At 47.5% G+C, this 27,905-nt stretch overlaps 2 protein-coding genes, 2 long non-coding RNA genes and 1 other non-coding gene across 8 annotated transcripts; 2 read left to right on the top strand and 3 right to left on the bottom strand.

The window, feature by feature from the left end:
• Positions 1 to 1,015: 1,015 nt before the first annotated feature.
• LOC133502645 (muscarinic acetylcholine receptor M2-like) lies at positions 1,016 to 13,965 on the top strand. 2 transcript variants are annotated; one of them, XM_061823674.1, is made up of 5 exons: positions 1,016 to 1,058; positions 7,840 to 7,969; positions 9,878 to 10,074; positions 10,708 to 11,595; positions 12,082 to 13,965. In XM_061823674.1, the coding sequence occupies exons 3-5, from the start codon at positions 9,922 to 9,924 to the stop codon at positions 12,391 to 12,393; spliced, it is 1,353 nt and encodes a 450-aa protein (XP_061679658.1). In that variant the 5' UTR covers positions 1,016 to 1,058; positions 7,840 to 7,969; positions 9,878 to 9,921; the 3' UTR covers positions 12,394 to 13,965. The 2 variants fall into 2 exon arrangements, with proteins under 2 accessions (XP_061679658.1, XP_061679660.1); XM_061823676.1 differs by lacking the exon at positions 1,016 to 1,058 and adding an exon at positions 1,062 to 1,084 and having other exon boundaries at positions 7,840 to 8,000.
• LOC133502646 (uncharacterized) lies at positions 4,407 to 15,168 on the bottom strand. The gene is made up of 3 exons (XR_009795520.1): positions 14,871 to 15,168; positions 14,714 to 14,756; positions 4,407 to 4,501 (listed from the first exon to the last, which is right to left on the bottom strand). It is a non-coding gene; the product is annotated as an uncharacterized LOC133502646 (long non-coding RNA).
• A 3,768-nt stretch (positions 15,169 to 18,936) lies between these two features.
• Positions 18,937 to 21,370, bottom strand: LOC133502220 (uncharacterized). The gene is made up of 2 exons (XR_009795403.1): positions 21,232 to 21,370; positions 18,937 to 19,829 (listed from the first exon to the last, which is right to left on the bottom strand). It is a non-coding gene; the product is annotated as an uncharacterized LOC133502220 (long non-coding RNA).
• LOC133502219 (S-adenosylhomocysteine hydrolase-like protein 1) lies at positions 20,360 to 27,280 on the top strand. Of its 3 annotated transcripts, XM_061822767.1 has the most exons (15): positions 20,360 to 21,402; positions 21,486 to 21,586; positions 22,515 to 22,617; positions 22,737 to 22,831; positions 23,973 to 24,079; positions 24,198 to 24,314; positions 24,380 to 24,443; positions 25,183 to 25,271; positions 25,364 to 25,434; positions 25,752 to 25,846; positions 26,253 to 26,351; positions 26,428 to 26,496; positions 26,868 to 26,946; positions 27,019 to 27,139; positions 27,201 to 27,280. In XM_061822767.1, the coding sequence occupies exons 1-15, from the start codon at positions 21,147 to 21,149 to the stop codon at positions 27,205 to 27,207; spliced, it is 1,473 nt and encodes a 490-aa protein (XP_061678751.1). In that variant the 5' UTR covers positions 20,360 to 21,146; the 3' UTR covers positions 27,208 to 27,280. The 3 variants fall into 3 exon arrangements, with proteins under 3 accessions (XP_061678751.1, XP_061678752.1, XP_061678753.1); XM_061822768.1 differs by lacking the exon at positions 27,201 to 27,280 and having other exon boundaries at positions 27,019 to 27,143; XM_061822769.1 differs by lacking the exons at positions 26,253 to 26,351; positions 26,428 to 26,496.
• On the bottom strand, positions 23,406 to 23,488 carry trnal-cag (transfer RNA leucine (anticodon CAG)). The gene has a single exon. It is a non-coding gene; the product is annotated as a tRNA-Leu (tRNA).
• Positions 27,281 to 27,905: the final 625 nt, after the last annotated feature.

Genomic DNA, 27,905 nt, shown 5'->3' with positions numbered 1-27,905 from the left:
ACAGGCGTAATTGCTGCTCACGGCCTGCAGGATCCAAACAAGACCGTATGTTTGATCATGAATTATACATTTCATTTTGCGCTTTTATCATGGCATAATTGTTGGTCAAAGGGTTTTTTTTGTTCCCCATTTTTCTCCGTCTCCAACACATGATCGTTGGTGCTGCTGCCTTCTGTTTTAGTAGCTGAAATAAAAATAGCGCTAACCGTCCAGTGGTACCTTTGCGTCCAGTTACACAAAGGGACACAAATCGACACGAAACGCTGTATGGTAATTAATCAAGCCAATAAAAATGTAATTGAAAAGTCTGCGACTAGGAAACCGAGCATTTAATAAAGCCGCGTGTGACGATAGTTTCGCCTAACGGGAGCGTTTCATCAACTTTCGGCAAATTCCCATCGATCGGCGTTGACGACAAACGCGCTACTCGGGACCGGGGTCAGACTTTGCCCTCGGTCACGACGGGTCGCTGCAGACAATTGGAGGGAGGCGGCGGCTCTTCCATCAAACGGCGTCTTTACCCGACACGGCGCGAAAAGCGCGGCCATTCTTCTTTGTGATAATTCCATCAAAGGAAGGTCATCCAGCAGCTGGAGCCGCGCCGCGTCACGGCTTCGCTGAAAAGGTCAAACAACAGAGTTTTAAAGGTTACCGTCCCGCGGCGACGCACTACAGCTGGGCGGACGCTCCTTTTCTTTTACGTTTGATTTCCCGTCCGGCCTTTTAATTGCCCCTGAGCATTTTCTATTTGATTCCGTGCGGCGGAAAAGACGGACCGGGGCCCTCGCCGCCCGTCTTGCTTCTTGTTTATTCAAATTTGCCACTGTGGCCGCAGGCTTGCAACGCGACAGTCACTAAAAGCTCCTGTAGATCCCCCCCCCCCCCCCCCCCGGTCTCTCCTCCCTTTTCACCGTCTATCAGGCACACACACACACACACATTGAGAGGAGGAGCGACGTCCAGTTAGTTTGCGCTCGCATCCAAGCGTGTCCACAAAGGTGACACGTAAGATGGTTGCACACGAAGAGCGCTCGTCCACGTCACCGCGTGCATTTCAGGTGAGATTCCTCAACAAAACTTGCAGGTAAGGGCACCTCTTTACCCCCACACACAAATAATACGACGATCAGGATGATGCGTTATCGGATGAATGTTTTCTGTGACAAATGACGATCCAATTCGAATCACTTCAGTCACCGACCGCGTTTGGTCACCTGGCGGAAATCCGTCTTCGTATGTTCCGGAGCGATATTTTTAATGCCTCGCTTGCACTGATCAGTCATTCCAAAGTGGGGTGCGGTGGCGCTCTAGTTTGACGTGAGAAATCTTCAGGGGGGGCGTGTGGAATTATTCAATTTCATCTTGGTTCATTTATCAACGGCGACAAGTTGAGTGGCAGGCAGAACAAATGGATGTTCTTCCTGCCAGATGGCAGAAGGTACAATAAATGCGCATCCATCTGTTGCCGTTCACAACCACTTTCACTGAGTGAGTAAATTGAGCATTCCGACTTTTTGGGACATTTTTTTTTAGGTATGCTGGCAGATTTTTCTAATGTTCAACAGGGTGCCAATGAAGATGGGGAAACATTGTGTGCTCCACAAATCCCCACAATCCATCTTGGAAAGCAGTCGATCAATCGATAGTCGCGAGGAAAGCGGTACAGTGAGCCCAAGAAGGCGTGTCGTGAAGACCAAAAATCCGCGAGTAGTCGACGCTCCTCGAAAAAAATTAAATTATAATTGCCGATGGACGACACGAATGTCGTACCAGGGCAGGACCGACTGATTCACACACTGGGATTTCCCAGGGGTCAATCTTGGGACCTCTATCGTTTCTGTCTGGACATACTTTAACCAATCCATGAATGAAAAACTTCTTTTCCCGGCTGAACTCAGACAAAACTGATACAATTGTCTATAGCACACGTAAATAAAGAGAAACCTTGAATCTCTTGACCCTAAAATGTAAAAGTTGGTCTGAAATTGGTGGAAAAAAATCACTACTCTTCCATTAGACAGGGCTATGGACTGACTAAAGGAAGCTCCTCCACTTCAACATAGTTCCTTGGCAGCAACGTGACAAGATAGTGAACAGTGAGGTGATTCCCCCCCCCCCCCCCCCATCGACTCTTGCAAATGAATGATTTCCAACGAAGCGAAGCTGTTGTTCGATTCTTTTGCGTACTGAGCCGGAGCCACCGGAGGATTCCCGGCCGCGGCTTTCCCTCGTTGCGCATCCGAGGAATCTCCCGAGTGGCGTGCAGGAAATTAGAGGACTTAAATAAAGTTACGTCTCTTAATGACTGCTGCTGGTTTTCCTCCGCAAGCTGCCTCTCGCTCTGCCGCTTTTGCTTGACCGCCAACGGCCTCCACCATTTTGCGCCGTCGCGCGTGTGGTCCCAACTCGGGCAGATGTGAAATTTGCAACTCGTCAGAACGGCGACAAACTGAGCTCAAATACACTTTGGCAAATACATGTGAGGAGGATCATCTGGCGCCGTTCTAAAAACGTGACAAAAACAAAATATTTGAACAAAGTACATCACACTCACCATCGTAGGCGGCTGGACTAGTACAAGTTTTGCTCTGACCAACGAATCAGAGGACTGAAAAATGCCGACGCCATCATCAACGGTCAGCACTCTCACCGCGTGAGGGTAAATATGGAATCTGATTGTTAATATACTTGAAATGATGTCATCCAATGCGACCGATTCTGAAGGTCCAGGACATCCTCGCCATCTTGTGACAAAACCCCTTCAACTTCATCTTTTTTTTACGTTTCATAAAACACAGTGCTATTTTTCTTTATTAATTACATTTTTGGGGAGGGGAGGACTGGAACAAATGAAGGGTATTTCAATGCAAAATGTATTTTGTATATTAGTAAAATTGAGATGACTGATTACAGAACGTGTACGATGTACAGTTCCAATACGTACTTTGTTGACATTGGTCATTGAAATTGAGGTTATGGCTCGTGGGATTTCCCAGGGGTCAATCTTGGGACCTCTTTTGTTTCAGTCTGAACATGCTTCAATCAATATACGAATGAAAAACTCACTTTTCCCAGCTGAACTCGGACAAAACTGATCCAATTATCTTTAGCGCACAAACTGTAAACAACGAGAAAGAATCTCTTTACCCTAAAATGTAAAAATCAAACCACGGGCAATACCGGACAGAGACCTGAATTTTAACAGCCACATGAAGTCAATATCCTACTAATCCACGGGTTTGTCTCCAAGTTAGTAAAACACTGCTCAGTCGGCTCTGGAGAGGAACTTTAAAAGAAAGCTGCTCGAGTCTCTAAAAAACGCAAAGTGGGCCACAAAAGACGATGTGGCGGGCCAGATTAGGTCCCCCGGGCCTTGAGTTTAACACCTGATCTAAAGTCGGCGTTTGGTTAATTTGTTGCTCGCATTTACAGACAAGATCCTGTTTGGAAAGATTGAGAGCAACATTTGTGTATACATATTTGAAGAGCGTACGATCAAAAAAATCCGATCCCCGCACTCATTAAACGTGTCTTTTGATGAAGTTGTGTAGTCTGCCGTAAGGTGCACACTCTCACACACTCCGGTCTCTGTAAACAAGCTGCTGCTTTTGGGTTTGTTTGTTTTTTATCTCCCCCGCTAATCATTGACCTCGGACCTGGCATTTTTTTCCATATCTGGGACTCTTCGTGTACTGGATACGCTAATGCGTGTGCAGCATCTCGCTGCTTTAGCCCGTTTCCTCTGCTGGTTCGAATAGTTCCAATATTTCTGTTCCCATCCGATAAATCGCCCTCAATAGCAATTCGAGGCTCGCAAAGGTCGACACGCTTGTTTGTGTTGCATCGAATGCAAATCAAAGACGATTTCAAAACCTTTTCGAAGTTCAGAAAAAAATGGCTTGAGAGCCGTTTTCTCCGCATTTCTCTTGGCAACGCGGCTTCCGGTACTTGTACCGTATGTCAGAATTTTCTGTCCAATCAGATTTCAGTCTTGATGTGTTGCCAGGCAAATGAAATCTGGCCTCGGCCTTCAGAATTCTCCTTAGAAGTTTTTTTTTTTTAACCAATCAGATTTCAGACCGGGCATCCACCATGTCAACATTTTCCCGTTGTCCGAGCAAAACTTGATCCGGCTAACTTGGACCCAGAAGAACTTGCTTCTCTTTTGATTTTGTCACATTATTATATCAAAATCGATTTGGTGGCAGATTTGCATGCCACGATATTGCGTTTTTGTATCGTGATGATGTTTTCTGTGATTCTGTAATCAGGAAAGTTTCCACTTAAAGGGCCACGTACCAGACCCACAACTCGGCAAAAGATACTGATCCACAATGCAGCCAATATTTTCCATACATTTTAAGCTTGCAATCATTTTCATGTTCAGATACATTTACAATGTGTGTGTTAGGTGTTTTTTTTACGGTCCCTTCAGATTGCTGATTTTCAGCCATTGCGGGCGGGCGGGCGGGCGGGTCCATAACGTATTCCCCTTGCTCCGCTGTAACAAAATAAAGAAGAGATGATATGATTCCAGCATTCCAAGCAGATCCGTTACGGCACCATAACGCTGAAAAATTGGACCAGCCCCGTTCGGACTGAAAAACCCGCTCACGTGGTATCTGTACATCGACCTGGAGCAGAGAGCAGGTTATCGGGCGCGGATGCAGATCACTTGGAAGCGGTCTTGCCGCAGAAAAGGGTCTGGGACGAGGACGCGATGGAGTTAGCGATGCGGTAACGAGGTTTCACTGGCCTCGAAGAGCAGGAAGGAAAGATCTCCCAGGTGCGCCGCGATCTTATCTCGTGGCCTGGCGAAGTCGCTTGCGGGACCGGACCAGCACACAATGATTCTTGGGTGTCTTTACCATCATTTTATCATTCACATTATGTAAATCACGTCATCATATTGTTAAGTTGGAGATATTTGGCAGCCTACTTATTGGTTTTTAAACGCTATCACATCAATTCTTCTTGCATTGAAAGGGTTGTTTTTGCCTTAGAGAACGAGAGTGAGAAGCTCGGTCAGTGTCGAGCCGTTGCTCCTCCGCATTGAGAGGAGCCAGATGAGGTGGCTGCTGGGGCATCTGATCCGGATGCCTCACCGGTGAAGTGTTCCGGGCATGTCCCACAGGAAAGAGACACCGAGGACGACCCAGGACATGCTGGAGAGACTACCTCTTTTCAGCCGGCCCGGGAACCCCTCGGGATGCCTCCGGAAGAGCTGGAAGAAGTGGCTGGGGAAAGGGAAGTCCGGGTATCCCTGCTGAAGCTACTTCCCCCGCGACCCGCAGGGTGTCCGGGCTCTCCCTTAGCGATCGGGTGAGAAGCTCGGTCATCTGGGAGGGCCTCGGTGTCAAGCCACTGCACCTCCGCATTGAGAGGAGCCAAATGAGGTGGCTGGGGCATCTGATCCGGACGCCTCACCGGTGAGGTGTTCCGGGCTTGTCCCACCGGAAAGAGACTCCGACCCAGGACACGCTGGAGAGACCAAGTCTTCTCGGCTGGCTTGGGAACGCCTCGGGATGCCTCCGGGAGAGCTGGAAGAAGTGGCTGGGGAAAGGGAAGTCTGGGTCGCCAACCCGGAAAAGCAGTAGAAAATGGATGGATGGATGGATTTTAAATGTACAATGTATTAGGGATCTCCGAGCGGACGCTTTTATACAAAGCTGCAAGTGTTTGGCTGTTTGGCGTGGGTGGCATTAGCAGGAAACATTTGAATTCACTGAGCAGAACCATTTCAAGGCTGAAAAACACGAAAAGAAAAAAAACCACTCCCGCCCGTGGAGAAAATGACAGCATACGCTCATTTATCACAGAGGGATACAGATAGAGAGCGCTCGAAATCCGCCCTGGGGAGGGAACATCTAACATCGGCTGTCACTCACAAATTGCAACCGTCGGACAAAAAGCCGTCGAGCAAACGTGGGCAAAATCAAATATTCAGCCCGTGTATTTTGAAAGCGACGCTGCAAGAGCTACAACTCCCGTTGCCGACTCTGCGACACTCCTTGAAAGTGTCTACGTGCCACTTTGGTGCTCGTTTATAATCTCGCCATCTATTTTACATAGAATCCATAGATGCAAAGGAAAATAGCGTCGATCGCAGCGCAGGTCAGCATGCTGGCGTTTCTCATCCTGCTTGCCTTGGAAAATGAATTTCCCGCCCCTGCTGCAACGTGTGCAATAATCGTTGCCCCCCCCCCAAAAAAAAAAAGCATCCATGCGTGACGATGTTTGTCACTCCCAGTTGAAGTTTACCGTCGAGAAGACTAAAACAAAAATTCTAAATTCACACGTAACGAAAGGTGGGGGCTCGTCCGGGATTGAATTCATTTGACATCTTTTTAAAAGCTTGAGATATATATATATATATATTTTTTTTTTTTTTTTGCATATTTGGAACTTCCACTGTGACGCCAGCAAAACGGAGTTTAAACTTGATGTGAGGTCCCCTCGCCCTTGAATCAGTCCGTGCTTTGCGCGAGTCCGATCTTTTGCAACCTGCTTGATGCCAAAGCTGCCGTGAGGAGATTCCACAGTTTGAAAATTGTTCCGAGTCATGACATGGATGAGAACATTTTGGTTCCTGATGTTTTGGCCTTGGTAGAAGAGGAACCTTCAGACGTTTTGGAATGACAACTTCAGAGATGACGGAAAGAAGGGATTGAACTTGAAAAACTGGAAATATCCTCTGATTACGTTAGTTCTTCGTCTTTTGATATTACACGGCGTGCCGAAATGGTCGCTCCGTTCGATGAGAAAGAACTTGACAAGTACTTCCTCCGACTTGAGGAAGTCGCTGAAAACCTCAAGTGGCCTAAAGAGTCCTGGACTACGCTGTCAAAAACAGTCTTAAAGGGAAAAGCCCGGGACGTGTATTCGGCCCTTTCTGTCGAGCAAAATTCCGATTAGGATTTTGTCAACCGCGCTAAGAAGACTGAGACATCGCCTACATCCGACGGACCGCGTCAGTACAAAGTGATGCCGTTCGGCTCGGAGGGTCCCCCGGCAACAACGCGACCTTGGGTCCGGAAGGCGTCCAAGCCTACGTGGATGACGTCATCGTTTAGGATTCGGGAGTTCTTCGAGAGGCCCTCGGCAGGGAAACTGACTCTCAATCTTTGGAAGGGCCCAAGCACGACCCGGTTTTGGTGCTAAAGGTGGAGGCTATCGCACCTTTCCCCAGTTCCACAGCGTCAGAGAGAGCTCACGAGATTCTCGGGCACGGCAGGCTATTCTCTGTCGTCGTGTTTCCGCTAGCTGACCTTTTCGGGGAAAAGTTGGATTTCGGCGGGATGGGAAAAGTCAAAGCGAGGGCACCAAACTTTGAGAAGTTGCAAATCGATGCAAGCGATGTCGGTGCAGGTCCAGTTGTGGTCCTGATGCAAGAGGAGGACTCAGGTGCTCGATCATCCGGTGTGCTACTTTTCCAAAAGGTTTGATGAACACCAAAGAAATGATTCGACCATTGAAAAGCAGACTGTGAGTCTTTTACTGGCTTTGCAGCATTTTCAAGTGGACTCGGTACGAACAACATTTCCCATTGAAGTCTTTGCTCGTCAGAATCCCTCGACTTTTTCCCCTCACAAAATTATGAGGTGGCGCTCGCGAGAATTCAATCTTGAGACAAATGTTGGCGCCGATGCACTTTCCAGAGTGTCAAGTTTTGCCGTTTGATGCGTCATCTTTTTCTGCATTGTCTGTGTTGCCGCGTTTCTTCATAAGGGGGAGAGGGTTACACACGTTGCGTGTCTATTTTTATTCTTTATTCTCTTTATTTTCCTTACAGACTTTAATGAGGTATTATTATGATGCGGCCCTTTTGTGCTATTTCAGGACAAGGAGGAGGGTCGACTGGGGATTCGTACGACCGCCGCCGCCGCCTTCCGCCCGACGTAGTTTTGGACCGTTCCGGAACGTGCGCCTCACTTGGACTTTCGATGGAACGAACATTCCTTCGACTTTGGTGACTACGCATCTTTTGGCTGGACTACACGGTCTATGAACTTCTATTTTCTGTTAGTTATTGTTGTGTGTGTGATTAAATTGTCTGAAACGCATGACAACGGTGAACGGTGTCTACGCTGGAAAACGGCGGCTTCGCTGTTCTGAGGTCCCGGCCGGGTTCGATCCCGGCCCCGCCTGCGCGGAGTTTGCGTGTTCTCCCCGTGCCTGCCTGCGTGGCTTTTCTCCGGGTGGGCACTCCGGTTTCCTCCCGCATCCCAAAAACGTGCAACATTGAGTGGACCCTCGAAAGTCGGTGTGACTGCGAGCACGATTGGTCGTTTGTCTCGATGTGCCCAGCGATTGGCTGGCGACCAGTTAAGGGTGTACCCCGCCTCTTGCCCGTTGACAGCCCTCCCCGTGACCCTCGTGAGGATAAGCGGCAAAGAAAATGGATGGAATACAACGGCTTTGTTATAGTTTGCTGGTCTGAGCAAGGGGATTTATTCGAAATGATGACGTAACAAAATGCGTCATTTTAGCGCTTGTTTAGAATTTATCTTGCATCTATTTGACATATCATCCACAGATGCGTAAGAAGATAGCATCGATCGCAGCGCACGTCAGCACGCCGGCGTTTCTCCTCCGCTTGCCTTGGGAAATGAATTGGCCGGCCCTGCTGTAACGAGTACAACAAATCGTACACACAAAAATAAAGCATCCATGCGTTAGCATGTTTGTCACTCCCGGTTGAAGTTTACCGTAGAGCAGACTAAAACAAAAATTGCATAGTTTGGTGTCGTTATTTTCAGCCTATTCGTGTGATTTCGTCTGCCATCTTGTAGTAAAATGCAAAAATGGACCCGGAGAAATTAGCATAGATGTTGCTATAATTTTCAACACAGAAGTGTTTGTACGTGCGAACTGTTCAAGTATTAAAACATCGCAATATACTGCGGGGACACGGAAAGACCAAAAGCGCTTGAAAGTGCAGTTGATACTCAAGTCCGAGCCGCAGCCATACAGTAACGTGGCCCTTGAAAAACACATCGGAGTATTTTGTACTTCCGAAGCAGGAGGCGAAGGGAATTTAAAGGCGAGGTGGCTCGCCGCTATGAGGTGCCATCCGAGATGTCAGCTCTTATCCAGTCAGGTCTCCGCTTTCCAGGTCAGTTAACGACGGCGCTTTAACGGAGACGCTTCCCGGGGGGACAACTTTGATTTGCGGTGATGTCCTGTCACACGACCCGGCCCCGATTCGTCACCGTTATGAGACATTAAGTTCTTCCCTCGGCCTAATCGTGGTTTCACATCTGAAAAATGCACTCTTGTTGCCGTGATTTTCATTTCCGAGAAGTAATCCGCTCACGTGATGCCTCCGAGACCCCAAAATGAAGACCGACTGTCTTGAAAATGAGCCTGCGAGATGTCCTAAATGCGTCTCGCCGGTCGCGTCCGAGCCTCGGGAGGAAGCCCTTGAGCAAACGGCAAGATTGAGTTATTTCGGCGCAAAATGGAGGCTTTTGGGAAACGCGGCTCCTAATGCAGCGAATAAGTCATCTGCACATCGCCATTTAATAATTACATCTTGGCAGTCCGATTTGAAAATGACGGACTGTACTGACCGCTGCGCGGTCGTGTGCGTTCCTGATAGGAGAGCGCTCTACGTTTTCAAACACAGCTGCCGAAGCCTTTATTTGCTCACCTGGTCACTGTTCACACGTACTCAGCGCAAGCTAAAACTGTAAAAAAAAAAAAAAAAACAAAACCACCTGCTAAGTGTCAGACATCGGTTTGCATTGATGACCTTCAGTGGTGCAAAGTAATAAAGCGCATATACTGCACTTGGTTACAGGAACTGAAGCTGATCTTCAGGTCGGGTATCAGTCCTTTATTTTTTACTTTTGCCCTCGTTTTTCCGTATGTGCAGTCATACTGTATGACCGCAGCCTGACGTGTCTGCGAGCGGAAACTATGGAAACGGTGAATACCAGCAGCGGGGGCGAGCCCGGCATCTTCTCGGCCAGTCCTTACGCCGCCGCGGAAATTGTGCTCATCGTTCTGGTGGCGGGGTCCCTCAGTCTGATCACCGTCGTGGGAAACATTTTGGTCATGCTCTCCATAAAGGTTGGTTTGATGTGAACGTGGCCGATGGGTTTGCAAACTCAAAAACTGTTTGGGCCGCCCCCCCCCCCCCCCAAAAAAAAAAAGGCTATGCGACTAATGACTGACAAGCCAGCTAATGATAATACAGTCAGACGTTCCAACAGGATTCCCGAAGATTTGATGCTCATGTTCCCACCCTGGAAAGAACAGGATGGATGACAAAACGTGAATGCCTGGCCAGATTTTGAAATGCGCCCCAAAAAAAAAATCTGCCGCGGCATTCAAGGTGCAGATGACAAACCTTGGCCGCTGTCTATTTTTGAATCGATATACCTGTGGAAATTTAAATTCCGGCCAGTCTCACTTTCCAGTGACATTCAAACTTCGGCAGTCGAGAAGAAGGCCGAAAGCGTCGTTCACTCCATTGTCCTCGTTTTCTCAATTGTTCTCCCTCGATCAAATGATCACTTCGGGAATCCATTTCACATTTTGTTTTCATTTCTACCCATAGCCTTTCTTTCACGAGGTCTCGCACATCGGTGAAGCGATTAGAGAGCAAATGTCCGGCTCCGTAATCTAATCCGAGGGAGTAAACGTACATCACGCAAAAAAAGATTAGCATCTGACAGCCGTCTCCATGCGGTTTCTCCAAAGGTAAACAGGAACCTGCAGACTGTCAACAACTACTTCCTGTTCAGCCTGGCCTGCGCGGACCTGATTATCGGCGTCGGCTCCATGAACCTGTACACCGTCTACATCGTGATTGGCTACTGGCCCTTGGGAGCGGTGGTGTGCGACCTGTGGCTGGCGGTGGACTACGTGGTCAGCAACGCCTCGGTCATGAACCTCCTGATCATCAGCTTCGACCGATACTTCTGCGTCACCAAACCGCTGAGCTACCCGGCGCGCCGGACCACCAAGATGGCCGGTCTGATGATCGCCGCCGCCTGGGTGCTGTCCTTCGTCCTGTGGGCGCCGGCCATTTTGTTCTGGCAATTCATCGTGGGCGGGAGAACCGTGCCGCCGGGGGAGTGCTACATCCAGTTCTTCTCCAACCCGGCGGTCACGTTCGGCACGGCCATGGCGGCGTTCTACCTGCCCGTGGCCATCATGATCTACCTCTACTGGCGCATCTCCAGGGCCAGCCGTAGCCGCGTCCAGAGGGACAGCCGGAAGCCGTCCGGGACCAGTATCGGCGAAGCTCACTCTCACAGTCAAGAGGACGCGGGTGAGAACCAGATCCAGAACAGTTGCATTCAGAAGATGAGGGAGCAGCTCAGGGAGGCTGTGCTGAGCAAGGAGAAGGAAGCGCTGCAGCAGCAGCAGCAGCAGCAGCAGAACGGAAGTACGCCTTGCAAGGAAGACAAAGCCGAGCAGCCGGAAGCGGAGGCGGACAGCGTCCAACCCTCCACGTCGACAGAGAACGAGCTCCCCGTTTCAGTGCTGAGGGGACTGAACGCGGTAAGAAGGATGAACCAAACAGAGCCGTCGTCCAGGGGAGGTTCCTTGACGGACTGTCAAGCCACAAGGACCATGCTCAAGGTAAACAACCTCAAAGTCCCGCACAAGGCGTGATCACCGTCGGGAGAGGTCAACTCTCACTTCCTTGTTTCCCACTAATCGCAAATATTTCAGTCGGGCGCGGCTCGGCGTACTCCGACGATGTGCTCTACGAAAAATGACATCAGTAATAAGAATACTTTGGTTTTATTTGCTTCTGGGCGGAAACCTTTTATGTCCAAACACTGGACATAAACTGATCTGTGCCCACAATCGGTAATGTTCATTTTCCGAGTTATTCAATACCAAAGCATTGAAAATATCACGAGAACCAATCTTTTAACCCTCTTGAATGCTGAGAAATGTTGTCAAATTCTCCCTCTTTCATTTCTCTGCGGGAGAATACAAGTGGAAGTGGCGTTTGGATCCATCGAAGTAACCCCGTTTCGTTGAGAACGGGTCGTTTCGCAGACGGAAGCGGTCAGCCACGAAAGTTCGTGTTCCCGTCTAAGAGTTGCTTTGGCGCAGGTGACGAGGCAGAGCGCGGTGGCCAAGTGGCGCAAGAAGAGCACGTCGTCGCGGGAGAAGAAGGTGACGCGCACCATCATGGCCATCCTGGTGGCCTTCGTGGTGACGTGGACGCCGTACAACGTGATGGTGCTGATCAACACCTTCTGCTCCGTCTGCATCCCCAACACCCTTTGGACCATCGGCTACTGGCTGTGCTACATCAACAGCACCATCAACCCGGCCTGCTACGCCCTGTGCAACACCACCTTCAAGAACACCTTCAAGCATCTGCTGCTCTGCCAGTACAAGAACATACGAGCGACGCGGTGAAGCTTCTGCCGTGCGGACCGAGTGCTCCAAACGGCAACGCCATGCTGGAATGTTGCATACATTTCTTTTGATGTTCAACGACAGCGTCACATACACCCTACGAGTTTTCCCGGGTTAGAGCCTGGTCTAGTTGCATAGTATTTCCCAGTCCGAGCCAAGCCCTGTGCAATCTCTTTAGGTGTCCCGCAGGGCTCACTACCAAGGACCCCTTTCTTCGTTGGGAGATCTGCTACGCATGTATCGTAAATACAAGCGCTGCTATTTCCAGACAATCCAACTAAAAGTGAGCAATCATCAATTAAATACAAGTACTTCGGTAGCTGGACTTACGCATGCCCCGATTTGGGAATTTTTCAAGTTATGAGCCGTTGCTAAGCTTTGAATGTTGCTACTGCTTGGGGTGAAATGAACCACGAAAAAAAAAAATAAAAAATAAAAAAATGGAGCAGGTAAGGACCGGTAATGCCCACGCATGTGAGCAACTATCAAGTGACAAGACACACTCAAGACTGACATCACACAGAAAACGGATGGATGGACGGTCATTAAAAACGTCCAAACAACTGCGGCTTCATCGCGCAACACCATCCTTTCTTCTGAGCCGCTTATCCTGACGAGGGTCGCGGGAGTGCTGGAGCCAATCCCAGCTGTCAACGGCCAGGAGGCGGGCTACACCCCGAACTGGTCGCCATGGAGACAAACAGCCGCGCTCACAATCACACCGACGGGGCAATTTTAGTGTCCGATTCATTTTGGGAGTGCCCACCCGGAGAAAAGCCACACAGGCACGGGGAGAACATGCAAACTCCACACAGGGATGGCCGGCATGGAAGCCGGGGTCCTCAGAACGGTGAGGCCAACGCTTTCCAGCCACGCACACGACACATCATACAACAATACTCACAAAGGTACTGGTTACTCTCTGAACTCTGGTAGTCTCTTTCGGCTTGTCCCGTTCGGGGTCGCCGCAGCGTGAAATCTCAGCGGAGTTGTCACGCCGGATGCCCTTCCTGACGCAACCCCTCTTGGGGAGCGGAGACCCCGGTGAGATCCGAACTCACAACCCCTCGAACCAGTGAGCGATGGGGCCTCCTTGGTACCGACAACTACTACTGGAGCTAAATTGGGGCCCGTTTCTTCCTCTGCTTTTCATTACATGTCATTTTTTTCCCCCAGTAAAGGTCAGCGCTGCCCCTTATGTCGCGTCTCAATGTGTTACTACACTCAAGTCGTGCAACTCTTGATTCAGACTTGCTTGGATACTGTAAAAAAAAATAAATACAAAATTTAAAAAAAAAAGGAAAATTGCTGTTTAAACAAAAATGTGTGTAAGTGTGTCTGCTTTAAAAGGCAACCACACAAAGTGGTACTCATCATTGTGTCACGTGTATGTAAATAACCGGAAACTATGGATTAGGACAAATTGTGTTTATGAAATGTTTTTACACCATGTTTATGTGCGTGTGCAAGTTTACTGTATGTTGAGTGCCGGTAGTGAAAGTAGTCCAAATGGAATATTTATTCGTGTCTGTACAGCGCTTTTACCTCCTCATGTAAAACATATACAATAAAACCTGGCATGAAAATAAATGTTATGGTGCGTTTACTGAAATAATGCACAGATGCAGCATTTTATGTAATTTAAGCATCTCTGGACCAAATAAAATTTTGCAGAGAAAAAAAAAATCTGATACTTTCAGAAAATGATATTAAACATGTTGCAAAATTTGCAACCCCTGACCGGAAAGGGTTAAAAAAAAAAAAAAAAGTAAGTGACAATTACTGGAAAATATGTATTGCCTTCAGTATATACCAAAAGTCCTCGTGACACTATGGGACTATTTCGCCCTCTACTGGGGGAAAAAAAAAACAAGTTCCTCACAATTGCAGGTTCATTTCTCAACTAAAAGCTCATTCTTAATACAAGGCACAACAATTATGAATTATTGCTACCTCGGACACGAGATCTTTGTGCCCTGAAATTGATTCTCAAGTCAAAATATCGATCATTTTGACATCTCAGTGGTGTGCCGTCGTGCATGGAGAATGATGAAAAGGAATATTTGGAGAAAGTTCCGGTAACATAATGAGAGTCAACATGGCTGCTCCTTTTGTGCTGCGCGAGGTTGACAACGCAACAAAGTCCGCCGAAATGCCCGCGAGCACCTTCACGGATATCTGAAGCATACGTACAAGTACATTAAATATACCAGAAAAATCCACTTAAGTGTATTAATTAAGTACAGCAGTACCTTGATTTATGAGAAAATCTGTTCAGGGCCATGTTTAAATTGTAATTTAAAAAAAATAATAATCTCACCTCAAAACATCTTTCCACATTTAATCAGGACCAGAATCGGAATCTGTTCCAGAGGACCCCCCCCCCCCAAAAAAAAAAAAAAAAAAACAGAACAGAAAACAAGAATAAGAAAAAGAAACAACGTAATCAACAGTATTTTTTTGTGAGTGTCACGAACCTCCGGTGCGGGGTCAGACCCAAATGCAGGACTTCGAGGCAGAGGCATCATGTTCAATGCGGTTTATTCCGGAAATTGGGTCGTACGCGGTGTAGCGGTCCGACAAGGCAGAGGCACGGAAACGCTAGGCTAGGCGGGATCCAAAAGGCGTGCAGCAAGGTACGATGACTACGGGGCAAACTAACAAACTCAACAGGACAGGTTCAAACAAAAGAGCAAAGAATCGTTGTGATGAGGGTTACTCTAGCTTACGCGCAAAAGCGGAGAGTCCCACAGGCAGCGAATGCAACTCAGTAACGCAAGGCAACAAACTGGCAAATGACAAAAACTCCAACCTAAATGGCCGTCTAATAACAGTCCGAATGTGAAACAGCTGTGAGCGGTGACAGGTGTCCCCGCCCAGAGCAACGTCCTGGCCACGCCCCTCATGGCAGTGGCCACGCCTTGCTCATGCCCCTGTGACTAAGCAAACAGCAATGGCACAATTTAATAGGAGGGAATGAAATTATCACATGTGCATCATGATTTCATGCATTCATTCAACGCTCTCTTTCTGGTGTGTGTGGTAAAAAAAAAAAAAATATTACACAGATTTGATCGTGAAACAAGATGATCACAAATGAGCTGCACAAAAGAGAAAAATACCTTATTGGTCAACGCTCGTTTCATCAGCCCGTCTATGGCGTTTTGGATTGTTTGTCCTCATTAAGCAAGCGGAACTCAAGTTTGTGGATGTTACGATGCAAAAAGTGTCATTCTCTTGCGTTTACGTTTAGTTTTGATGTTAAACAAAACGCTTAAATCCTGTTTTTTGACAAATTGTTGATGATCTGCCAAACGACTGCAAGCTGCAATCTTCACGCGCACAATCGAGTACTCGTAACTACTCAGGACAGGCTCGGATTTGAAAGCTCCGAAGTCAAAGATCCGCTCAAGTATCATTCAATTGATGTAATCACAGTAAGGGTACTTTTACTCGGTTACTTCCCACCGAGTTGCACGTGGTATTCAGTTCTCTGTGTGGCAACAAGGCGTGTTTAGCGTGTACACACGTCCGCTGGGACTAATTAGCCGCTACTTAACATTTCGACAAATGCTGCTGTTTGGAGTCCAAACATCCCTCAGGGTACAGGCAGCTCCGAGGCGTTACGTCCACTCGAGCAAGAACCGAGCGGGTTGCGAAGGGAACTCGTATGGCAGAGGAAAAGCAGCGGACGAGGCCCTCCGGGGCGCCCCCGGACGCGCCCGACCGAGCGGAGGACGAAAGCGCCGCGGAGGAGCGGGCGGCCAAGACCGGCCCCGATCTGCTGCGGATGCTGAAGGCGGCCGAGAGCCGGCGGGCCGCCCCCGAGTGTCGGGACAGAGGCGGACAAGAGTCCGGGACGGGGGAGGTCGTCGCCGAGGCTCTCAAGACCGACGTGGTGAGCGAGGCCACACGCACACACACACACACACAAAGACCACAACGGTTTTGGGTTTACTTGTTTGGCTTTTGTGTGGCCGGGTTTCGAGCCCCCGATTGTCTTGAGGTGTCCCACAGGGCTCATTCTCAGGCCCCCTGTCACTGAACGGAGATAGCCTTTGCGAAATACAAAATCCGCTATTTACAGACAGTCCGACTCCAGGTAAACGTGATCAGTCATTTAGATTAAACACACTATTTGGATTTATGAGCGCCCCAATGTAAGAATTTTTGGAGTTAAGAGCTCTCACTTTTGTACAGCGAGGCGAAATCTGAGGTACAAGCGAACTTCTGAAAGGCTCCTTGGCCACATGTGAGGGCATAACGATACTGCCAGGAACCAATCCCGGCAAAGCTGTTTTCAAGATTAAAAAGGAGAAGCCGAGTGGTTTAATTAGAACATTTTTTTGTGTGTTTTAGATACGGATTTGTCCTTAATGAGAAATCCTGCCATCGGGTAGAAATAATCATCCACAATACAGTAAAGAGTGAAAGAATTGAAAATCTGCGCGTAAGCCAAAACGTGTGCGGCCGCTTAAACTTCCAGGTGGACACAACTTGGAAAGTATGCGAGACGCGTGCCTCTGCATTTAGTCAAGCTGTCAATGATTCTTTTTTTTTTTTTTTTTTGGTTATTGTTGTTTTTTGTACACGGGCAGCAGGAGTCGCCGACATAGATGGGACACTTCATTAGGTACACCTGCACATTCTAATATTCTTAAAAAGTTCTTATGGGTCTTATGATTTGTGAGTCTTTTTTTTTTTTTTTTTTTTAAAGCTCTTATTATGATTGATACTCTTGCTGAAATGCACCCCACTCGACGGGCATCGATACGTGGGCGAAAGAAGCATTTTTGTCCATGCAGGCGGCACTTCACCGACTACACTGTGTGTATGTGGCGCCTGGCCGAATGATCAAATATCAATATATACCCCCCCCCCGCCCCCCCACTGCCCTCCACCACACAAACACTATCAACAACTCAAATATGCCACTTATCAATAGCCAGGAGTAATTTGTACATCCAACAAAAGTCAGTGCAGCTCTGCTTACCTATGTTTCCATGTGTTCAAGGGTTAAACGATACGTTTTTTTTTTTTTTTTGACATGATCTCTTTCCAGCGCCGATTAGAAATTTCGCCATCTTCCATTGTGAGTAACTCGACACCAAGCATTGAGATTTGGTTCTCAGCAGTCCGGCCGGCTACAAAGACACCTTTGAGCGTTTAGTAAGGCGTGTCCAGTCGCTCGGTGAGTTTTGCGCCCTCGCCTCGCGCTTAGCGGTCCATACGGCAGCGTCGGCATGAAGAAAGTTTACAGTCTGGTGAACGGGACCAAAGCCAAGGACCGAGATTCGGTGCAGTCCGTCCGCATAAAGGTAGAGCTCGTTTTTTGTTTTTGTTTTTTTGTGCGTGCGTGCGTGCGTTTTTCTCCTGGGAAGCTGTAATGAAACAACCCAAATGATCCTTTTTCCCGTTTTCCAGATGAGTCTCTGTTTCCAGGCTTCTGAAATCCAGATGGCGACACGCTTTTTGTCTTTGAGTTCTTCCCCTCGTCGGCTTGAACTTGAAAAGCGATTTGTCGGCTTTTGAAATGCGATCATCAAATTGACCGACAGCGCGCGTTGAATATTAATCCACTCGACTGAAGTGTTGCCAAACAAAGAAAACAGAAGCCGCGTCGGGGCAAATGGATTCCGTGGGAATCATTTCCAAGGAAAAAGTGCCCCCGGCCACCCTTCACTGGTGTTGGTTGCTTTTCAACCAAATTTTGACTTCTTTTGTGACGAGATTGCACGATTCAGTTCCTCGTCTTATTGCGTTGAACTCGTGAAAATGGTTTCGACTACTCAGATTACGATGCCGTCTTTTTTTGAGAGCAATCTGACACCGTTTGTGACGATAAAGTCAGTAGAAAGCGCCGTGATGACTTATTTTGTTCTCCATTACGTTTGCAGTCTAGCGATCACGTTTTAAAATTTGGTCTGTGGTGAAACGCGTGCTCAGTGGGGTTTAAATCTGGGGATGAACTTCGCCACTGATGATCGAACGGGAAAAGTGTTGCCTTTGAAGATTTTGGGGTTTGGACTGAATGTATGTACAGTATAAATTACGATCTCATCGATAATTACTTCTGATCAAAGTTATAAAAGAGATTTGAGTTCAGTGTAGTGGACGACAAATTTGCATGAAAAAATAGCTTTCTGTCTTGTTACATTATTAGTGTCGCATAATTCTCGCATACAAGAAAAAAAGTTAATTGGTCAACCTTCCATAATAAACAAACAAAAGAAAATATCACAGAAAATTGTTGAAAAGTGAGTGTACTTGTCGCGCCTCTCATGTATCTAATACTTTGACGAGAGGTGACTAACCTGAGTTCTTTCTTCAAATCAAAACTAATCAATTAACTTCATGCTAATTACTCCAAACTTTTATCGCAACTTCACTCTTGTGCACTTATTTCCTCTCAAAAGGTCTCTGAAATAATATTTCCGCTTTTGAGTTAAGGGTATCCTAATTTAAATCACCACACTACCGTATAAACTCCCCACTTTTTTTTTTTTTTTAACTGTCTTGCAGATAGTCAAATATTAGACCTGGTTATGGAACAAAAAGTCTGAACATTTAATAACAGAATAAAGGATGGAAATGAAATATGTATACAAAACACTCTGAACAGGTACACAATGCACGTATAAGCTAAGCTAGGCGAACTGAAGGTCCTGTACAAATATGAAAATAGCCGGCAAAACAAAAGAAACTGTGTCCCTGCAACCAACGTCGAGGGTTGCGTCCACTGGTCCAGATCATCCAAGTCCTCACATTCTGATCCGTTGCGAAGATTTTTTTCCCGGCGCTCCAATGCAGGCCTCGCTAGCTGGCGTTAGCTTGTCGCTAGCAAAGGTCCACGCCTCCGTATTAGCGGCTAACTCCACCACGTTACGACGTGATTTGAGTAGTCCACTCAAACGACACCCTACCGTAATTGAACAAGACAAAGCCCTTGCCGAACACGTTGATCAATTTTGCTAAATGTCGGACCTTAACTTTTCTTTTCTTCAAACCGCCAATCATACTTCGCACTTCTCCAGCTTTTCTTTCTCTCTCTTTCTCTCTTAATCCCTTCCTGTCCTTCTCAAAGACTGGTTACAACAATAAAATGACAAACATATTTCTTTTCACAAATTAACAAAACACATTTAAATATAAATCCCTCCAAAATAAAATAAAATAAAATTCACACTAACAAATACTCCACCACCTTGTACAAAGAAAATCTATAACCTCAACCTTTATTTAAAAAAAAAAAAAAGGGTTAGCTTAGCTTCTTCTATTTTGTTGTTGTTCTTCTTCATTGTGTCTTCTTAACGATTGGATGCTCTGTATCACCATGCTGCCTCTCGCAGGTCAGTTGTGGTACTACAACAGATCTCATTTGTTAGCGGATTCTCGGCAGAGATTTTGTTGCGTTGGTGGTGTGCTGTCTTGAACGCCTGGAGAAAAATAAACACCTCTACATTTGCTATTTTTTGCAGAACGGGAATGCAACCTCTCTACTGTTGTTTGAAGGAAATGAAAACTCCTCTTGGTAGTTTCTGCTTTTGTGCCGAGGCCAAAACCTTGTCTAATATAGAAATTTTGCTTAGCCGCCATCTTGCGGCACACGCATGTACACGGTGATTTAATCCTCGCATTTTGTGTGCGTGTGACACATTTGCGGAAATGTCAAAAAAATGTACGTTCTCGCGACTTCAACTACGGATTTAGAAAACGGGTGTGTTATTGTGTTAAAGAGTGTTATGCTGTTGTTGTCTTTTGGTCCCACAGCAAATCCTGCTGACGGAGCAGAAACAAGAATTCAACAAGCGTTCCGCCAAGGCCGTCCCGCACTCGCCGTCTCGCTCCATCTCGCAGTCGTCCGCCGACGGTTTCAGCTCAGGTGCGGGACGCAACATTTCAAGCATCGTCACGTTTCCTCGAGCGAGGAACATTTTTCAGCTGAGGGCCACGTAAAAACCCAAATGTGAAGCCCCTGTCATGATTATTATTATTATTTTACAAAGCTAATCAGCTCCAGGAGAGAACTTGTGGGAATGAACCTGAGCGAGACATACCGTAGGGCCCAAATCATCAAAACCGCAACTTGTTCTGAATACCACGGACTTACAGATCTTAGTGCAAAGCACAGTCAAAGACGTACGTAGTGCTACAAGCCGTTTTCTCCTTTCTTTCTTACCCAACTGTCCGTAGAATTTGGCCGACTCCTTTACAGTTCTGAGAACTGGGGTTCAAATCCCAGACCCGACTGTGTGGAGTTTGCACGTTCTTCCCGTGAGCTCCATCAGTTTCTCCAGGCGCTCCGCTTTCCTCCCACATCTCCAATACAGGCGTTCGGTTGACTCTTGACTCCAAATTGCCCGTCGGTGTGATTACGAGTGCGAACGGTCGTTTGTTTCTATGTCCCCTGCGATTGGTTGGCGACCAGTTCAGGGGCCCTTCATTTATTGCCCAAAGACAGCTGGGATAGGATCCACAAATCCTGCGACCCTTGTAAGGATAAGCAGCTAAGAAAATGGATGATAATGCTACAGACGAATCAAAGGAACATGCTAATAGTTAGCATACTAGCACCTTTTTGTCTATCTGCCGTTGTTGTAGCTTATTCTCGAAGTGCAACTGCCTAGTTTGTTTGGTTAGCTTGAACGAGGTGGCCAACTTTTCAATTAGCGAACTATTTAAAATGCAAACGATGCTGTAGAAAGTCAACATTTCAGTCCAACGTTTAAATCTACAGTACGGCAATCGATATAATGCAGCTAGCGAAAGGAAAATGGCTCTTGAATATTGACGTAATTATTCACACTCATCATCTGTTGCGTACAAATGCGAACTTACTTTTTGTGGACTTTACCGTACCGCGTCGTGTAGTGGGCAGTACCAGCTCCGAGGACGAAACCACACCGAGAAACAAAGCCGAGAAGACGTCCGAGGCCGCCTTGGAATTTTGTGTTAAAAACATCCAGCAGGCTGATTTCGGACGTCGGGAAATCTGCGTCGCAGAGCGAGGTGAGGAGAAGACGCCGACCCGAACGCGCTCACGCTCACAATTGGCGTTTTGCACTTTGACGACGTTGGTGCTCTGCGCTCAGAGATGCCCGCTTTGATGGTCCTGAGGAAGAAAGCGGGAGGGGAGAAACCTCTGGCGGGGGCCAAAGTGGTCGGCTGCACGCACGTCACCGCGCAGACGGCGGTAAGCGGGAGTCTTGTTGAGCCGACGCACGGTAGGAAGAAAAGATGACAAAAACAATAAAAAGCGAAATAGGAGGCACTACCGTAAGAACAAAGTGACTCATGATCTTGGACACGGAACAAATTAAACTATGATGTCAACGAAACGCTTCATCTATCTAAGTGCCTGATGCTAACATGTAACCTGAAACGCCACAGGTGGGATAATTGAAATTAACATAGCTCTTACTGGAATTATAAATGCCCCGAAAAAGTCCCCCCCAAAAATGTCTTGGAACGGAGAAGAACCACAGAAGAAGCCTGCCTAATTTGAATGAATGCAATAATCACCGTATATGTAAGCTCTGAAATGACAACAAAATAAGACCACCCTTGAGCTGCGAGCCTTTGGGCCTGCCTGATCCGTTCAACACGATGAAGACGAGTCCTCCAGCTGTCAATCAAATACATTTGTGTGCTCAAGTGGATCAAAAAGACCGCGGCGACGTCCATTTCACGATTAACTTTGCCGTGTTTCTGTTCTGTGTGTGTGTGTGTGTGTGTGGGGGGGGGGGGGGGGCTGCTGTTTACAGAACAAATCAGAGCCAGGCAAGCGCTGACCCAATTTGATGGTCCAGCGAGCTCTTCGTTAGTTGGCAAGTCGGCAACAGTTAACTCCCCTTAAGCGTCTGTGTTGCGTGGATCTGCGCAAGCCGCGCGGATCTAGGCCGGGAGAACTTCAAGGACCCGACGCCGGTCCACGATCCCACTAGCGACGAATGCTATGGGTGCTAGCCTAGCCACTGGGAACAAATTTAAAAAAAAAAAAAAAATCGGAAAAACTGCACGAACTGGACCTGAAGACAATAAAAACACAATCAAAGAAGGGAGAGAGAAAGCTGGACTTAGCGTTCCACCTGCATTCCAAAAACTCCTCGTGTGTGTTTCAGGTTCTCGTGGAGACTTTGTCGGCGCTGGGAGCTCAGTGCCGCTGGGCCGCGTGCAACATCTTCTCCACCCAGAATGCCGTCGCCGCGGCGCTTGCCAAGGGAGGTGCGACCACCACCCGAGAGAAATCATTTTTCCCCGTTTGCTTTTGTTTTATTGTTTGTGCTGTTTCCCAGCACTTCCTGTTTACCTCACACTGCTATTTCCTGCGAATGCCCACTCAGGGATCTCCGTGTTCGCTTGGCGCGGGGAGTCGGAAGACGACTTCTGGTGGTGCATCGACCGTTGCGTCGGCGCTGATATCTGGCAACCCGATCTGGTACGTGACACGCTCTTTACGTTTGGGAACTGCTATTCTGTAATTCCAAAGTACTTGTGGACTGTGTACTGAGGACTATCTATATCAATATATATGTATTGGAAAATATCCTTGTGTTATAATGCAAAATGCGGGGTTAATCGTAATTAATTCATAACTATACAATAAATGCTCATAATAATGCTTTTAGATTGTAATTTAACTTCACATATACACTACAGTAAGTACAGTATTTCTATCCCGAGTGACTCAGTCACTGCTTTCTACCGCCTCCTGGTGGCCATCGTCGCGAACATGACGTTCTTATAACGGACGTTCTTTCGGTGGCATTCACTCGGTTGACGTTGCGCAGCAATGTTGAACCTTTTTTTTCCTCAACAATATATTCATTTAACCAGAATATCCAAATGTTGTACCACTGAATGTCAACACTTTGCGTCTTTATTTCGATAAGCCGTTTTATTTTTATTTTTTTTATTTTAGGCAGACGTTTCGTGAAATAGCAAAAAAAAAAAAAAATTAGATTAATGCCACTAAAATTCCACCCGGTCAAGTACACGTGCCAAAAGGTGTTTGTCAGAAGTGGGATTCGAACCCACGCCTCCAGGGGAGACTGCGACCTGAACGCAGCGCCTTAGACCGCTCGGCCATCCTGACTTGGGCAGGGGTGGTGTGTTTGTGAAACAAAACGGTTCGTAGTGGGCAACAGGTCCTGGTTCGGCTTCTTCAGAAAGGTCAACATTTCTACCCCCGATTTTATCTCACATCATTTCGAGTTTGGGGTTTTACGGGGTTTAACGGAGCGGATTTAGTCCCGCTGGATAATGCTGCAGATGATTGTTAAATAGTACCCAAAAGCGCTTCTCCGGCGCGTACAAGCCAAAGAATCCCATTCGGGTACTCTGCGGTACCTTGCTGAAAGTCTGCAGCAATAGACAGAACGTTTTGGGGGTAAATAAAAAATACAAATAAAACTTTGCAAATCTAAATACAGACTGTACAAAAACATTGGCGTGAAAATCGGCCATTTAGAGGAAGGATGAAGCGCCATGTGCTTTAATCACTTTAGCTGGAATTTGAGCGCTTTCGCTAGCTTAGCTGACGCTAAAGGGAAAAGTCCCCGTCTCGCCTCTGTGTTCAGATTCTGGACGACGGCGGCGACCTGACCCACTGGATCTACAGGAAGTACCCGAACCTGTTCAAAAAAATACGAGGCATCGTGGAAGAAAGCGTCACGGGGGTTTACCGGTGAGTCGACCCGCGCTGTTCTCCGAGGGCCGCTCGCCGACGCCCCCTCTGGAACTGTTGAGAATTGCCTCAAACAAGGCGGCGCTGTGACATTGGCGCCGTCCCGTGTTTGCCGCAGTTTGTACCAGCTGGCCAAGGCGGGCAACTTGTGCGTTCCCGCCATTAACGTCAACGACTCGGTGATCAAGCAGAAGTTCGACAATTTGTACTGTTGCAAGGAGTCCATATTGGATGGGTGAGCGCTCGCACAAACAAACGCACAAATGCACACTGACACAGACGAGTGTGTTGCTTTTTCAGGTTGAAGAGAACCACGGACGTCATGTTTGGCGGCAAGCGGGTTCTGGTGTGCGGCTACGGCGAGGTCAGTACCGGCCGGCGTTTCCCAACCTTTGCGCCAAAAGCGGGTTGGCTCGGTTATGTGGATGAGCGTTGAATTGTGCTGCAAAACAAAACCGAAATATTTGACTCCCAGTTAAATTCTTTCCATGACTGCAATTGGAACGCAAATAATTTGTATCTCAAATCAACTATTCTCATTGAAATGAATGGAAACGCCACTCATTCGTTCCCGCACACCAACGGACAGCGAAAAAATTTGTTTTTTTTTTAAGAAAAAATGCATTTTACAGTATTGTATTTCAGAGAAGAAACAGAATGACATAATAAAGTTGAATGTAAAGAATTACTGTAGTTTTTGCAATATTTTGAAGACATTTTTTTTCACTTCACTTTTCCAGCGTTTTTTCATTTTTTTTACATTTGTCCCCCATTGCTGGCTAATATATTTCTCTGATTTTATACTTAAATTCAATGGACATGATCCACTTCTCGGCATTCACTTTTTTGTGACCTACACAAAATAAATATAGAAAAAAAAAAAAAAAACCACAAAACCCAACAAATATTGTCATGCGCATTCACTCCGATGAAGCCAATGTGAATCGATAGTGGATTGATGAGGAGATTCTGAAGCTCGTTCATGAGTCCCTTTTTGCAAAAAAAACAAAAAACAAAAAAACCCAAATCCTGGAGAAGATTCCGCGGCACCTCCGATGTTCTCTCGCTCAGCTAGCACTGAGAAGGGTTCTGGCTCCCTCCAGGTGGGCAAAGGTTGCAGCGCCGCCCTCAAAGCGTTGGGGGCCGTCGTGTACGTGACAGAAGTGGACCCCATCTGCGCCCTCCAGGCCTGGTACGCCAAACTGCGGAACGCGGGGCACGCTTACAATTCCCGAATGAATCGGACGCCTCCGCCGCCTTTTTTTTTTTTTTTTTTTTCCACAGCATGGACGGCTTCAGAGTGGTCCAGACCGGCGAGGTGGTCCGGCTGGTTGACGTGGTCATCACCTGCACAGGTACACGCGTCGCAGCCAGATCTGGCTAAAGTACTCACTCTCTCAACTTGATTACGAGTACAGATACTTGTGGAAAAAGTTACTCTGGCAAAAGCACAAGTAGGCAGACTCTGAACGTGTACTCGGGGGTCCACGTAAGCAGGTGTGCGATTGTTTTGCCGGTCTCTTCGCACCACAAGCACATCCTCCAGAACACTTCACGTAGACTTCATGAATGGCGCGTAGCCGTCCTTCCGCTCTGTGAAGCGCTTCTCCTCAAAACCTTCGGCATTTCGTCTCCACGTGAGAAATTGCGCGCTGCTTGTTTTTCCACGCAGGTAATAAACACGTGGTGGGTCGGCAACATCTGGACGCGATGAAGAACGGCTGCATCGTCTGCAACATGGGACACGCCAACACAGAGATAGACCTGGTAAAATGTTTGGCCGAGAGGCGCCGCTTCCGTCGCCGATTGCGATTCAAGTCCGATCGGGCCGATTTATGAGCCCAGGGCAGATTACGCTGCCGGAAATTGATTGGACGAAAAAAATGTAATCTTAACGTCAACAAACTGGTAGCGCTTTAGGCGAGAGAAATACCACAAAATGTAGACAATCGACTCTTGAGAACAAATGAATGACATTTAAATACGAGAATTGAGGTTTTTAATTTTCTTTCATTCAATTTTAATTCATTAAAATTCTATTTCATGTTTTTAAATCCTTAGTTTATTTAATGGAATGTAGTTTAAATTGAATAGTGTAGCAAATTTTAATTGGCCGCGCGGTTATTATTTATCGACGACTATGACCGACGTCGTTGCGGTTGCCGTCGGTCAGGCGAGCCTCCGCACCGCCGAGCTGCGCTGGGAACGCGTCAGGCCTCAGGTGGACCACGTCGTCTGGCCCGACGGGAGGAGGATCGTTCTGCTGGCTGAGGTGACGCGTTAATCAGTCTGCCGTCCGTCCCCGTTTCAAGTGACCAATGGCGTCCGTTGTCTTGATTCCCACCCAGGGGGGTCTGCTGAATCTGAGCTGCTCCACCGTCCCCCCCCTCGTCCTCTCCGTCACTGCCGCCACTCAGGTTTGGTTTGCGTTCTCGTCTGGACAAAATCAACTTCGTGCTGACGGTCCAAGAGTTTCTTTTGGAACTCCGGGTTGATAAAAGGAGACGTAGTATGAATTATTCATATTTTAAAACAGTTTCCAGGTGTCATCACTCGAAGCACGGACCCAAAAAAAAAACCAAAAAAAAAAAACGCGCGTCGGCTAGCTTAATGCTAACATATAACGCAGAGTGCCAAAGACGGGCTCATGAAAATTAGCATTTGCAGAAGTATTCAAGCCGGTTTTGTTTGTTTGTTTGCAAGTTGACAATTCTGAAGTAGCTTTGCCAAAGATTGGTCGGTAAGTTGGCGGGCGGCGCCGTTGTGACCGTCGCTCGGTCGTGTTCAGGCTCTGGCCCTCATCGAGCTGCACAACGCCCCGGAAGGACGATACCAACAGGACGTGTACCTGCTGCCGAAGAAGATGGGCAAGTCGCAGCACGATTATTGATGGTTATTTTTGACGCAAATTCGCTAGCTGTGAATATTTATGGTGACAGACGAATACGTGGCCGGTCTTCACCTTCCCGCCTTCGGCGCTCACCTCAGCGAGCTGACGGACGAGCAGACCAAATATTTGGGCATCAGCAAGCACGGACCCTTCAAGCCCAATTATTACAGGTGACATTCACGCATAAAAACGTGACGTCTTTACGACACACTAAAAGCTCTTTTGTTGCAGGTATTGACCCCGCCGGACCCCGAGGACTTCCTCTTTCTGTTATGATTCTGAATATTGAATCAAAAGCTACTACTGCAAACCTATTGACTGCTGACTGGCACGTGAAGATTTATTTCACTCTGTACATTTAGCGCCACGCACCCACGAAGAGATAAACAATAAATAAGTTGCAAGTCTCAACTCGATCTGGTTTCTCCGTGTCCCCCCCTAACACAATTCAGTAAGTGACTTATTTGTTGACCGACTGACTTAGCGGCCGATTGACTCCCTCGCCGACTGGTTTACCGAGCGGTTCCTTAGAAAGACGTGCGAGTAGCGTCCTGCGGTAGTCAAATCCTCGCGCTCATTGGCCTTGACTGCAATTCTTTGGATCGTCCACAAAGCCAAAACTTCGTGAAGCTCTGTCGCGATCGCCCCGTTGATTTTTTTGGGCAAGTCTAGAACCACCGGATGGTTCCAACCCACCAGAGTGAGTCCTAGTATTGCCAAAGACCGCAAGAGAGCCACGGGACCACGCGGGCCCAGCGCAAAGTCACAGTTGCCCGTCGCGACCCCTCAGACACCCGGCCCCGGTCTCTGGATCGGCCTCGCAGTTCGTCATCGCCGTCACCTCTCGTGAAAAGAACACGACTGCGCCGACGAAGGTCCATCTTGTCCTGTTCTGGCACCGTACATGACTGCTCAAGCCAAGAGAGACACAAAGCA

Source organism: Syngnathoides biaculeatus, chromosome 6 (genome assembly GCF_019802595.1).
Source record: "Syngnathoides biaculeatus isolate LvHL_M chromosome 6, ASM1980259v1, whole genome shotgun sequence".
NCBI classification, from domain to species: Eukaryota; Metazoa; Chordata; class Actinopteri; order Syngnathiformes; family Syngnathidae; genus Syngnathoides; species Syngnathoides biaculeatus.
Note: the sequence above shows the minus strand (reverse complement) of the source record. Positions and strands in the feature narration are given on the sequence as shown.